At 41.3% G+C, this 14,142-nt stretch overlaps 1 protein-coding gene across 1 annotated transcript; it reads left to right on the top strand.

The window, feature by feature from the left end:
• The first annotated feature begins 10,439 nt into the window (after positions 1-10,439).
• On the top strand, positions 10,440-13,444 carry LOC130744297 (uncharacterized). Its single transcript, XM_057596485.1, has 4 exons — positions 10,440-11,335; positions 11,407-11,911; positions 12,344-12,542; positions 13,071-13,444. Exons 1-4 carry the CDS (start codon positions 10,440-10,442, stop codon positions 13,442-13,444), a joined length of 1,974 nt encoding a protein of 657 aa, XP_057452468.1.
• The last annotated feature ends 698 nt before the right edge of the window (positions 13,445-14,142 follow it).

Raw genomic sequence — 14,142 nt, forward strand, 5'->3', positions numbered from 1 at the left:
TCAACTTAGTCCTACTAGTTGTCACTGTTACACTCCATCCATCAGGACTCACGAACTCATCAACGATAGTCGGTACTGGAAGGTCCATCCTGGTCGGGAAAGGCGTCAACATCTAAAAAAAAGGGTGTAAGGGTGAGATACATAACAACTCATACATAAATAAATATATGTTAGTCAGTTAGAAGTCAGGTAATCAATCATATTCACAAGCAATCAATCAACCATATTCATACAGCAAGCAATCAACGAACAGTTAAGACCTGCAAACACAACTATAAACAACTATGCAGATATGTAATGCATATCACCACGATATCCAATAAATATCTCATATGTATGTTGGGCCCCTTGGCGACACAAATCCATCTCACTACGGAACGTCACTAGGGAACATAGGCACCAACTCTGGTCCACTTTCTTTACCGAGTCATGAATACCATTTTAGCTTACAGTCGGGATGACACAGCCTCTCATAGCCTTCCCACTCCACTAGTCGGAACACAGGGGTACCCAAAATCAACGTACTAGTGTTGAGTCGTACCACTGGTTCATCCCCAGGTCATCCCATCTCTGAAGTGCCACCTCAAGTATCTCGAGCATCCACTCCGGGTGCACTTCCGGGTCCAGTGAAAGTTGCCGCACGTTACTACTCCTTATTCCCCCTTGCATAAAACAATGATGAATGCAAGCAGATAATACAATATTCATCAATCATCTCCCCCATGCTCCTCTGGACCACACGTGGCCTACTTACTCAACTTTGAGTAATCTTCTTGAAGGCATTCAGAAATCCTCACTCGAACCATAACCTCGAATACCTGTTATTCAGTGATAAACAACAAAAATTACAGTAAAATGCATAAACAGTTCATGCAATTATCTAAGTCCATTTCCACCTAAATTACTTCTAAATTCATTTGCCTATATGAAAAAGCTCTTCTTCAAAAAGATCTTCATTGCTCTATTGATCACTAAATAACCATTCCTTGGTTCCTACAAAATAATGCCTTCAAGGTCCTCTCATTATATCTCCTCCATTGCCAATCTGAATCTTCAGATTATAGCCTGCACTTGTCTAATGTAGCACACAATAACAGGGATACAAAGATGCATGTACACAACCTATATAAATTCACAATTCAAACAAACAACAATCCAATAGCCAAACAATGCAACAAATATGATCCAAAAGCAATCCTTCTGTCAGAAAAAACTCATATACCATCCATGGTCTTGCAGCTTGTATTCTCCCCTTACCTATGCTTGAGAGAAATGCGAGAGACTGATTTTCCTGATCTGCAATAATTTCAAATCACAATCAAACATAAATCTTTCATAGTTATTATTCAAGTATTTGTTATTTAAGCCTTAAATAATCTTTTAGTGGTCCAAGTCTCATGATTATGGTAATCCAATCTCAGTGGTATTCAAGTCCAGCTTTAAGGTCAATCCCAAGGTCATCATTTTGTCTCAATTTACAATGATCATCACCCGAATCTGTCCAAGCCTTCCGCTATACTCCAACAATCAATTTAAGATATTTTAAGCCAAGATTTGTCATTTTTAAGCTTAATTAAGGATAGTAATCAAGCTTCTTTCACAAGCTACCAATTCAGAGGATAACTCATCATCTTTCATGATGATCAAAGGGCCACTAGAAACTCAGGGCCTCATGCTCAAGCTCCTTCTTCATCCTTATGAAGAGGAAGAGGCCAAGAGGTTGATGAACATGAAGTTCATCCCTCTTTTTCGAATTTCTACCTATTTGTTTCATGAAAATTCTGAAAATGGTTTCCTTCATGACTAGTGGGTTCCAAGAGGTGAAATGATCAACCCATAACTCTCAGACCATGAAGAAAACGCATGAAAAGAGGAGATTTTTGAATTTCCTTAACCTTCCCTCTTCTTAGTGAAATACTTCGAATTTCATGAAACAAATATGACATTGTACTCAGAACGATGATTAGAGTCGGGATATGTAGTTTTTACCATGTTATGGAACTTTTCCGGCGATAGCTCGCCGGAGAAGACGGTGGCAGAAGTCAGCCGGCACGGGGGCGATTGAATCTGGCGGTATGGGCGGCTTCTCCTCGCTTCCATGAGTTCAGTGGTGGTGGTCTCTCAAACTAATTCGCTGTTGTAAGACCCGGATTTGCAGAACTGGATTTAAAGTTTAATTTCCGACTCACGCGTAGAATCAGTGTAAGCGTGACAGGAGTTTACAGTTTGGGAATGTTCAATGAAGAAGAAAGTTCAGGAATTGCTTGAGGATAGTACCATAGTCGTTTTAGGAGTTAGTGCGAGTCGTCTGCACACCCGCCTTATGGCGAGAGTGTCCAGAATAGGCTAATTCCGCTCTTAAAGCAATGTTTAAGTTAAATTCTAAATCCTTGGAAAAATAAGAAGTTCTCTTTATTTTTCCTTCGACCAGTGTTTCATTTTGGAACCCTGGACTGTACGCACGATAGGATTCACTTCTCGGAAGTCTGACGACGCTAATTTCTTTGCTTCAAAAACCCTAAATTCAATCACTGAATGAAGATTTTTTCTATTCGGAGCTTTTAACAAAGTTTCCATCCGCGATGCCAGATTTCTTTTGACGTTTCCAATCTTTCTTCAGAACGAAGTTTTGTCGTCTGACCTTCACAGCAAAAAGTAGTTTTTCGGGGAAAATTAACTTATACCGCCTTTGGATCGTTTTTCCCAAATTCAAGAAGCCTGTTTTGAGTTCTGGAATTCTGTCGCCAGAATCTCGCTTAGAATTCACCGATGAACGTGCTGCAAAAATCGGAATCGCGAAATTTTCATTTTCCCGCGATTTCACTCTCCTATAAATAGTAAAAAAATCAAAAATCTTACCCATTTCTACACTTGAGGCCGCGAGTTTGGGAGGGAGAAGAGGAGAGAAGAATTTCGTCGTTTCTTGACCGATCTTCGAGTAGTTTGTCTCTATTTCACGGCATCGAGGTAACTTGCTTGATTCTTACCACTGATCATTCTTTTTGTCGCGTTTCTTTAGCTATTTCTGAGCTCAAAGTTTCGAGCTTTTCGTAAAACTGTTTGATTTTCCCAATTTTTCTTTAGATCCATCATCTATACTTGCCCAACAACCTAGAACACTCGCCGTTGTGCGCCGATTTCGATCGAGTCGTCGAGGATCTGAAAAACTGTATAAAAACCTTTTTGCGCACATATTGAAACTTTAATGTCAAAAAGTCACAATCCGACTTAGTGCCTTTAGGATTAGTTGCTACAATTGTCGTTGTGGACATCTCCATCAAATTTGTTTTCCGAAATTTTAAATTTGAGTTTTTGAGCTTTAATTTTGGACCAAAATGCCATTGAGTAGTCGTATTTTGACCCGGTCGTTCTAAAATTTTTCCGACAGTTTCTTTATCCTAGTTTTACCCTAAAACTACCTAGGAATTAATTTAGATCGAAGAAAAAGCGCCGGAACCCTTTTTCTCTTAGGGTCGTGAGCATGTTTAGGGGGGGGGGTTTCGTTTTTCGATAACTCGTCCTCTCGTGTTCGATTGTTGTACTCTGAAGCTTTAAATGCTTTGTCTATCGTTAATTAGTTGTGTTGTGATCGAGCTAATCGATTTTGTATGGATTTCTGCTTTGTTTTCTCCGAGGTTCAGTTGAAGGAACTTTGGGTACTACGGAGCAACTTTGTGAGGAGAACCTATACCGCGAGGCTGGAACAACTCGAGGTTAGGGCAACTTACCTATTAGCTAATATTGCATGATAGGCGTCGATAAATTCGACTTGCATATTACTTTGATATTGGATATGATGATGAATTATTGTTATGTTGCTTTCATAACTTGTGATGTTTATGTCGTATCGAACTGTGCACTTTGACGCGATTTCGGAGTGAAGAATCACTGAACTGATTCCTTTTGATCTTTCGGGTTGGATGAACAACCCTAGGCAAGTCCAAACACAAGGTTTGAGACTTAGCTATCGTTTATATACTTAGACTTTCCTCGGGGGTTACATTTGGTGGGATTTTGGCAAACTTAGAATGAATAGAATCTTGGAAACTAAAGACCTTAGAGAACTTAGTCTTCAAGAATTAAACTCATAACATGACTAATTCAATTTAAAACGTTTTCATTAACGAATAAACCATAGGGAACCTAAAGGGGAAAATGATTGCGAAAGACGGGGAAATGTCGACAAGTCTTGAAGTTACTGGGAATTGGCGGACGCCACGGAGGAGAGTCACGGTGACAGAGGAGGTTGTCGAGTACTTTGATACTCTTGATGTTGGGGTTTATGTCGTCTTGATCATCAATAAACACTTGGGTTTACACATTGGGATCTTCTTTAAGCTAAACACTTGCGTTGTGAGGACGATTCGATGTTTGGCTAACCATATTGCATCATGCATACATTTGAGGTTTGTACGATCGAAAGATTGGGCCTCGGTGAAGTTGGGACGGCTTCACAAAGGTTGGGACGGCCTTCATCGAAGAACACATAGATGTATCTTCGGCATAGCGGGCAGAGTAATACGACCTAGGGTGGTTGGGACTGATCTGACTATGCATGGGTTTGTAAGCGACACCCGAGCAGAGTTGTCGACACTAGGCTGTAAGATCAAGATTTGATCAGTGGTTGCATCTCTATATTTTGATGATTACAATTAAGGTTTGTGATGATGAACAATTGTGGTACCCTAACGTTTGTCTTTTTTAGTTGTGACAAACAGGTTCTGAATCTGACCCAAGCCTATTTATTCAGAAGAAGAACCAAGGGACACTGAAAAGAGAGCTCTAAAGTGTACCATGTTCGTTCAGAACAGTGGCAAATCCTTCAGAAGTTCTGAAGATACAAGCTCTCAAGAGGTTCTGAAGAACCAGAGTCAGAAGTTTTGAAGACCAGATGTTCCAGTGGAACGGTCCAGAAGTAGAAGACTCAAGTTCTGAAGACCTGCAAGAAGTTGGTTCTGAAGACCCAAGCTATTCTAGCTCTGACGTTCAGAAGTTCTGAGGAACTTGTTCAGAAGCAGAAGTTGCAAGGTCAGAAGAATCCAAGCTTTAATCTGACGAAGATCAGAAGCTTCACCAACGTTCATCTGAAGCACTTCAGATCTCAAGTCAACTGGTGAAAGGACAGGTCGCTATCATAGTACAACATCGTACAAGCCTCAGTCTGTCCGCCACCTACCTTGTTCAGCATAGCAGTCTGATATTACAAGATTGCCACTCCAACGGACAAAACCCTAGCAACGACTACATCACAAGTCTTGGAGTATATAAAGGCTGAAGAAAGAAGAAAGAGGCTATACTGATCCAGTAGATGCTTCAGGAGTGAAGATCCCTCGTTCTGAAATGACTGACGCTCAGAAGAAGCGTTTCAAGGATCATCACAAGGCGAAGTCTATGTTATTCAGCTCAATATCATATATTGAGTATGAGAAGATCTCTGACAAAGAAACAGCAAAATCCATCTTTGACTCCTTGGTCATGACGCATGAAGGAAATGAAGAGGTCAAGGAAACCAAGGCTCTTGCTCTCATACAACAATATGAGCAGTTTAAGATGGAATCTGGTGAAACCATTGAGGAGATGTACTCAAGGTTTCAAACTCTGATTGCTGGAATCAGAGTGCTAAACAAGGGCTACTCTACTGGGGATCATGTCAAGAAGATCATCAGAAGTTTGCCTAAGGAGTGGAGAGATTTTGTCACTGCACTGAAACTCTCCAGGAATCTGAACTCGTTGAAGTGAGAAGAACTCGTGAGTCATCTCAGAAGCCATGAGATTGAACTCAAAGAGGACAAGCCTCAAAAGAAAGACAAATCTATTGCTCTTAAGTCAAAGTCTGACAAAGCGAAAGCTTATCAGGCACAAGAGGAAGATTCCTCTGAAGAGCTATCATATGCGTCTGGTGATGAAGAGCTATCTCTTTTCACAAAGAGATTAAGCAAACTCTGGAGGAACAGACATAACAAAGGCAAAGGACCAAAGAAAAGTTCAGGAAGATAGGAATCTTCATCTGGTCAGAAGAAATCATCTGGAAAGGAAGTTACTTGCTTCGAGTGCAAGGAATCTGGGCACTACAAAAGTGACTGTCCCAAGCTAAAGAAGGACAAGAGACCAAGAAAAGTCTTCAAGAAGAAAGCTGTCGTGACCTTCGATGCAACTGACTCTGATGAAGCTGAGTCAGAAGAAGATGAAGCTATGGAGGCTCTGATGGCTACCACCAGCAGAGGTGCTGAAGCTTCAGAAGATGACTCAGACTCTGAGAATGACGATGAGGTATTCTCTAATTTTTCTTCATCTGAGCTAAGAACTGCTTTATCTGAAATAATGGAGAAACATGATGTTCTAGTAAGTAAACATAAAGAACTTAAAAGAAAGTATGCTGTTAAAATCAGTTCATCAGAGGTTCATGAGAAGTCAGTCTCTGAACTCACAGAAGAGAATTATTCTCTTAAAAAGGACAACTCTGTTCTTCGTGCTAAAAATGCCATGCTAGTAGATCAACTTGCATCATCTGATGTTAAGCATGAGACATTATATGAGAAAGCATTTCAAAGGTTCCTAGCCAAGGGCATAGACAGAAGTCTTATAGCTTCAATGATCTATGGCATAAGCAGAAATGGGAACAGTGGCCTTGGCTACTCTCAATCCATGAGAGATGAGTCATCTGAGCCCAAACGTGAACCATTGCATAAGCATTTCGTTCCTGCTGGCACTGTTATTCCAGAAAATGTTACACCAAAGGTGGTAAAATCAAAGGGAAAGTTCAAACTTGACATGTCTAAGTATTATAATCAGGTTCCTATGTATTATCCTCCTGTTGCACCCAAAGTTCCAAGAACTTCTGGTAAAACTAACAAGAAAGGACCCAAGATATGGGTACCTAAGACAAAAATTATTCCTGTTGCAGACTTCTTATGCAGCTCAGTTAAGACACCTGTCATGGTACCTGGACAGTGGATGCTCGCGACACATGACGGACATAAAGTCTATATTCCAAAAGCTAGTACCACTTAAGTCAGGAGGAGACGTTGGCTTTGGAGGAAACCAGAAGGGAAAAATCATTGGAAAAGGTTCCATAGGAGATGGAAAAATTCCAGTTATCAATGATGTACTTCGGGTGGAAGGATAATTTCATAACTTGCTCTCCATAAGCCAAATTGCTGACAGAAGTTACGATGTGATCTTCAATCAAACCGGCTGCAAAGCTGTCAGTCAAACAGATGGATCTGTTCTGTTTTCTGGGAAGAGAAGAAATGATATTTACAAAATCAAATCTTCTGAACTGCTGTCTCAGAAGGTCAAGTGTCTCATGTCAGTTAATGATGAGCAATGGATCTGGCACAGACGCCTAGGGCATGCCAGCCTCAGGAAAATCTCTCAACTTAGCAAGCTAAATCTCGTCAGAGGATTGCCTCGTCTGAAGTATTCATCAGAGGCTCTGTGTGAAGCTTGTTAGAAGGGAAAATTCACCAAGAAGCCATTTAAAGCAAAGAATGGGGTATCTACAACAAGACCCCTTGAGCTACTTCACATTGATCTCTTTGGACCAGTGAAAACTGAATCCATTGGAGGAAAGAAGTATGGGTTAGTCATTGTAGATGACTACAACAGGTGGACATGGGTAAAGTTCCTAAGGCACAAAGATGAAACACACACTATGTTTACCAACTTCATCACTCAAGTTCAGAAGGAATTCCAAACTTCAGTGATCACTGTCATAAGTGATCATGGTGGAGAATTTGAGAACAAAGCTTTTGAAGAACTGTTCAACTCACAAGGAATCTCTCACAACTTCTCCTGTCCTCGCACTCCCCAACAAAATGGAGTTGTTGAAAGAAAGAACAGAACTCTTCAGGAGATGGCTCGCACCATGATGTAAGAATCAAGTATGGCCAAGCACTTCTGGGCAGAAGCAATCAACACTGCTTGCTATATCCAGAACAGAATCTCCATCAGACCTATTCTGGAGAAGACTCCTTATGAGCTATGCAAAGGAAGACAACCTGATATCTCTTACTTCCATCCATTCGGAAGTACTTGCTACATGCTCAACACTAAGGAGGAATTGGGTAAATTCGATTCTAAAGCTTTAAAATGCTATTTTCTTGGTTATTCTGAAAGATCTAAAGGTTTTAGAATTTATAATATTATTCATCAAACTGTTGAGGAATCTATTCAAATTAGATTTGATGATAAGCTTGGCTCAGAAAAGTCAAAGCTGTTTGAAAGATTTGCAGATTTAAGCATTGATTATTTGGAAGCAAATCAACCAAAGAACAGCTCAGAGGATGTTGCTCCAGAGGCAGAAGCATCTAAAGCTGCTCCAACAACTTCTGATCAGCTTCAGAAGAAGAAAAGAATAGCTGTCTCTCATCCAGAAGAACTGATTATTGGCAACAAAGATGCTCCTATCAGAACCAGGTCTATGCTCAAACCTTCAGAAGAGACTCTTCTGAGTCTGAAGGGACTTGTTTCTCTCATTGAGCCCAAATCAGTTGATGAACCCCTTGAAGACAAAGGCTGGATTCTGGCAATGCAAGAAGAGCTAGATCAGTTCACCAAGAATGATGTATGGACCTTAATGCCTAAACCCAAAGGTTTCCATGTCATAGGAACCAAGTGGGTATTCAGAAACAAGCTGAATGAAAAGGGGGAAGTAACAAGAAACAAGGCAAGACTGGTGGCTCAAGGCTACAGTCAACAAGAGGGGATTGATTACACTGAGACCTTTGCTCCTGTAGCAAGGCTTGAAGCTATAAGGCTACTGATCTCCTTCTCAGTCAATCACAACATCATTCTTCATCAGATGGATGTCAAGAGTGTCTTCCTCAATGGCTACATTTCTGAAGAAGTGTATGTCAAGCAACCTCCTGGCTTTGAAGATGACAAATATCCAGAGCATGTCTACAAGCTCAAGAAGTCACTCTATGGACTGAAACAAGCTCCCAGAGCGTGGTATGAAAGGATCAGCTCCTTTCTTCTACAGAATGAGTTTGTAAGGGGTAAAGGTGACAATACTCTTTTCTGCAGAACCTATAAGAATGATATTCTTATAGTTCAGATTTATGTTGATGATATCATCTTTGGTTCTGCTAATCCCTCTCTGTGCAAGGAATTTTCTAAGCTGATGCATGCTGAATTCGAAATGAGCATGATGGGAGAACTCATATACTTCCTGGGAATTCAAATAGATCAACGACCAGGAGTCACCTATATCCATCAGAAGAAGTACACCGTGGAACTTCTGAAGAAGTTCAACATGAGTGACTGCAACATCTCTAAGACTCCAATGCATCCAACATGCATTCTTGAGAAAGAGGAAGTTTCCTCTAAGGTTTGTCAGAAGCTCTATCGTGGAATGATAGGCTCTCTTCTTTACTTAACTGCCTCCAGACCTGATATATTATTTACTGTGCATCTCTGTGCTAGATTCCAATCAGATCCTAGAGAGACTCACTTAACTGCTGTTAAGAGGATCCTCAAATATCTGAAAGGAACCACTAACCTTGGCTTGATGTATAGAAAAACATTAGAGTATACACTTTCAGGTTTTTGTGATGCTGACTTTGCTGGAGACAGAGTGGAAAGAAAAAGCACCTTTGGAAGTTGCCATTTTCTTGGAGCAAATCTTGTCACTTGGTCAAGCAAGAGACATAACACAATTGCTCTATCAACTGCTGAAGCAGAGTATGTCTCAGCTGCCACGTGCTGTACACAAACCATATGGATGAAGAATCATCTGGAGGACTATGGTTTATCTCTGAAGAAGGTCCCTATTTACTGTGACAACACAGCTGCTATCTCACTCAGCAAGAACCCCATTCTACACTCAAGAGCAAAACATATAGAGGTAAAGTATCATTATATTCGTGATCATGTTCAGAAGGGCACTCTATCATTAGAGTATGTTGATACTGACCATCAGTGGGCAGATATTTTCACTAAGCCCTTAACAAAAGATAGATTTTTATTCATTCTTGAAAACCTGAACATGGACTTTTGTCCAGAGTATGGTTCTCTTCAGAACTTCTGACCTTGGTACCTCTGAAGTCATCAGATGTTACCCCCTTCAGAAGATACTCGATCAGAAGCACTTAACCCACTGGTTAAACTTCTGTGGTAGGCAACAATACACGTGTCACTTCATTTGTGACATAGTTCCTTGAGTCGCGTGGTGTATCTGCTATAATGATGATGCCTACTCTCCTCCACTATGCTATTTTCAGACTATCTATTTTAGAACCGTTGATCTTGTTTTAACTCTTTTCTTCTTAAACTCTCAACGGTTACCATTTAACCCACTACACGCACTCTTCGCACACGATCTCCCACACACTTACACATACGGTTTTCAAACTCTTCGTGTGCATTGCATTCATTCTTACTCTTCTCTCCAATATTCCTCTCTTTCTCTGAACCCTAAACCTCTCTACCGGAAAATCATGGGCAAATCGAGGAAATCAAGAGCAAGTGCTACTACTTCTTCCAAACAAACTGCCAAAGACCAAGAAACTAAAAGATTTGAAGAAGCTCAAAAGATTCTGGACACACCCAATGTGGTCACCTGTGTCAAGAAAGCTGAAGACCTGGTTGTGTGCAACGAAGCAAGAGTGGACTTCGACAACCTGGCTGATCATGGTTTCGACATCAGGGATCAAGTCGACTTACAAGGTTGGACTAGTTATTTCAATAGGCTCTGTGGTCCTATTTACCACAAACTGGTGGTGGAATTCCGGAAAAATGCAGTTTGCAACGACTACTACGTCGTCTCCCATGTGCTGGATAGGAAGATTGTAATTTCAGAAGAGTCCATTGCAAAGCTACTGGGTATGGAGTTCCAACAGGGAAAAAGGATCAAGAACGTTGATGCCAATGTTCCTGGCATGAGGAAGCATGTCAATTTTGCTATTTACAACAACTGGACCATGGATAGGACCAAGTATGCTATAAAGGATCTGAAGCCTCAGATGAAGATCTGGCAGAAGATTTTCATTTCCTGCATCCATCCTAGAACAGGCGGAACTGATTACCTCAATGCAACTCAGAAGGTAATCATGTATTACATTTCTAGGGGTGAGCCTGTATGTCTGCCATTTCTGCTTTTCAACTATCTGAAGGAATGTGTTGAGAAGTCAAGAACTACTGGAGGAGAGAACAAGAGGTCTATTTCCTACATTCCGTATGGAAGGTTACTCTCAGATATCTTCACTCAGAATCGACTGGTCAAGGCTCTTTTTGATCTGGGACTTCATGATGATTTGGCTATGACCATTGGAGACCCTCTCAGATTGAACCGAAGGAAGACACATCTGAGGAGATACGTCAGAAGAACTATCCTGTTAATGACTTTCCTCTATGGTCTAAAAAGGACAGTCCTGCATGCATTCTGGAGTATGTGAGGATGCTCAGAAGTGAAGGAGATCCTATCACCCTTGAAGAATTTGTCACAACTCTTCCTGACAGTCCTCCTGAGATGCCAACGAGGAGAGGAAAGAAAACAACCAGCAAGCCTTCAGATCCCAAGGGCAAAGGGATTCTGATAGAAGAACCTAAAAAGAAGGAAGCTGCATCCAAGTCAGTGGTCATCAGGGAACTCACTCCAGAAAAACCTCCTAAGAAAACCTCAGTGCAATCACCTCAACTATCTGAGTCTGAAAGCTCTGAGAACTCTTTGGAAGAATCCTCAAGTGAGGAGACTGAAGATGATGATGTTCCTCTAGCCAAGAGGCGAAAAGTTATTTTTGAGGAAGAAGATGAGCAGGATGACTGTGAGATCATCCAGGATGTACTTCAGGTTATAAGGGAATCTTCAGAAGCTGAAGAATCCACGGATTCTGATGCAGTACCCTTAGTGAAGAGAAGGAAACTACCTCTGAAGGGTCCACTTCAGGAGAAAGAGGCAGAATCAAAGCAGGCATCTGACCTTGCTTCAGAAGCACAAAGGGAAAGAAGATCAAAGAGCACTTCTGATCCTGCAAGGGCTGCAAAACTCACCAGAACCACTCCCATCAGAAGTCCAAGTAAGGTAATTACTGAAAGCATTAACTCTGATTCTGCTTTAGTAGTTATTCCTGAACAACCCCTGCCTATATCTACTTCCATGCCTACCTCAACCCAAACAGCACCCACTCAACCTGAAACACAAGCTGAAACACAAGCTCCTAAATCAACCATCCAAACAGCTACCACTGCCATCCCTTCCATCCCAATTCACACCTCTTCCACATCCACCACAACTGAACCTGTACCTCCTTTCAATCCCTTCATTCAAGGTATTGTTCAAAGTCAGGCTACTCTGAGAACTTTGGTTCAACAATTCACTCCCAAGCCTCCATCCACTTCACAGACCCTCCTAATAACTCAAACTGGTGAGATCTCTGCTGAGGAAGAAAAAGAGGATGATGATGTTCAAATCCTTGAACCGCCCTTCAATGTGAAGCCTCTTCAACAGGTAGCTTCCAACTTTGAAGACCAGCTTCAAGATGCTCCTGAAACTTCCTATGTGTCTTTGTCCAACTATTCTGCAGTAAACTCACGAGACCTGAGTTTTACTTCACCTGAGAAGACTGCTACCTCAAGGCAAAGGCCAGTAACGATCTCTGAAGCTGAGCATATGGATGAATCAGATCATTCAGGCATAGAGAAGGACCATGAGATTGATTCTATTCCTTCAGAACAACCCAGACCTGATAGCTCAAATGCTTCAAGCTCCAATGCAACCAGAACTCCTCAGCCTGTTCTGACCTTGGCAACCTCCTTCCGACCTCAAAATCTTATTCAACTCATTCAGGAGTTCTCTGAAGAGGCCACCAGAAGACTGAAATGGTTATATCAGGTAACTGATAATCATTTTGATGCCTCTCTTATTGATGGTCTATGGTCTGCCTTCGGAAGATGGTCAAAAAGCAAAGCTTATGAACTTCAGAAGCAGCTTAGCAGAGAGAAACGCCTGAGAGTTCATGATGCATATGAGAAAGCCTATGAGCCAAGGCAGAGAGTGCTGCACAGTGTCTGTGAACCCTTGAGAAGAGCTATGGCTGAAAGACAATATGTTGTTTCTGAATGTACCTCAGAAGATGCTGAGATGATTCCAGCAGAGGTTGTAGAAGACAGCTCTGACGACATAGTTATCCTGGAAGATGCAGATGCTAATGTAGTTGAGAAGCAAGGGCCAATTCAAGTTGATGCTGCAATGTCATCAGAGGCTGCAGTTGCTGCTCATACTCAAGCTCCAGAAGTTACTACCTCAGCTCCAGCTCCAGAAGTTACTACTCTTGCTGCCAGAATTGACAGAATTCAAGATGATCAGCAGAGACTGTTTCAGATGGTTGAGCAGCAAGGACTTGTTCAGATTGAACAGAGCAGGCAGATTCAAGAATCCTCCCGCAGAATGGAAGATATGATGAAATTCCTTATCGAGCATCTTCCCTCTTCTTCCAAGCCTTGAAACCCCTTTCATCTATCTTGCATGCATGTATTTGTTTTGAGTGAATTTATTTCATGTTGACTGTGTTAATTTTCTTACTCTATTATTCAATGCACCGTCCACTTAGTAACTCACATGCTTTTATGATTTGATAAGTCTTAAGCATGTTTTTCTGTTACTTTTCCTCCTTATAATCTCTGCAATCCTTCTTCTCCATCACACCGCAATTCACTTCACATCAGTCATTTCACTCTCCTCTTACTTTTAGTTCAAGAATGACTTCTGTAGAATTAATTTCTGAACTTAAGACTATGGTATTTGACCAAGTCTTTCCATGGAGCGTTAATCTATCTACTTCTCAGATTTCTCAAGCTCTTGAGAAGATTGAGAATCTTCTGAAATGTTGGCTAACATCCCATCAAACTCACTGTCTTCAGAACCTTCAAGAAGTTCTGAATGACCTCCTTCGTCTGACCACTCGCCGGAAGAACGTTGAAGATCAGTTCCAGGGCATTTGTATGCTTCTGGAATATGAAGAAGATCAAAACGAAGCGGATCAAGATGCGGTCCGGGAGAATGAAGCTCTGATGGAAGACCTAGCTACCTAGATAGCCTCAATTGATCAGGACGTGCGTCCCCTACATCTTCAACTTCTCTCCATGAAGAATTCTCGTGCTTTCCTATGTATCTAGGATTAGTTTTCTTCATTCCTCTCTATC

Source organism: Lotus japonicus, chromosome 3, assembly GCF_012489685.1.
Source record: "Lotus japonicus ecotype B-129 chromosome 3, LjGifu_v1.2".
NCBI lineage: Eukaryota > Viridiplantae > Streptophyta > Magnoliopsida > Fabales > Fabaceae > Lotus > Lotus japonicus.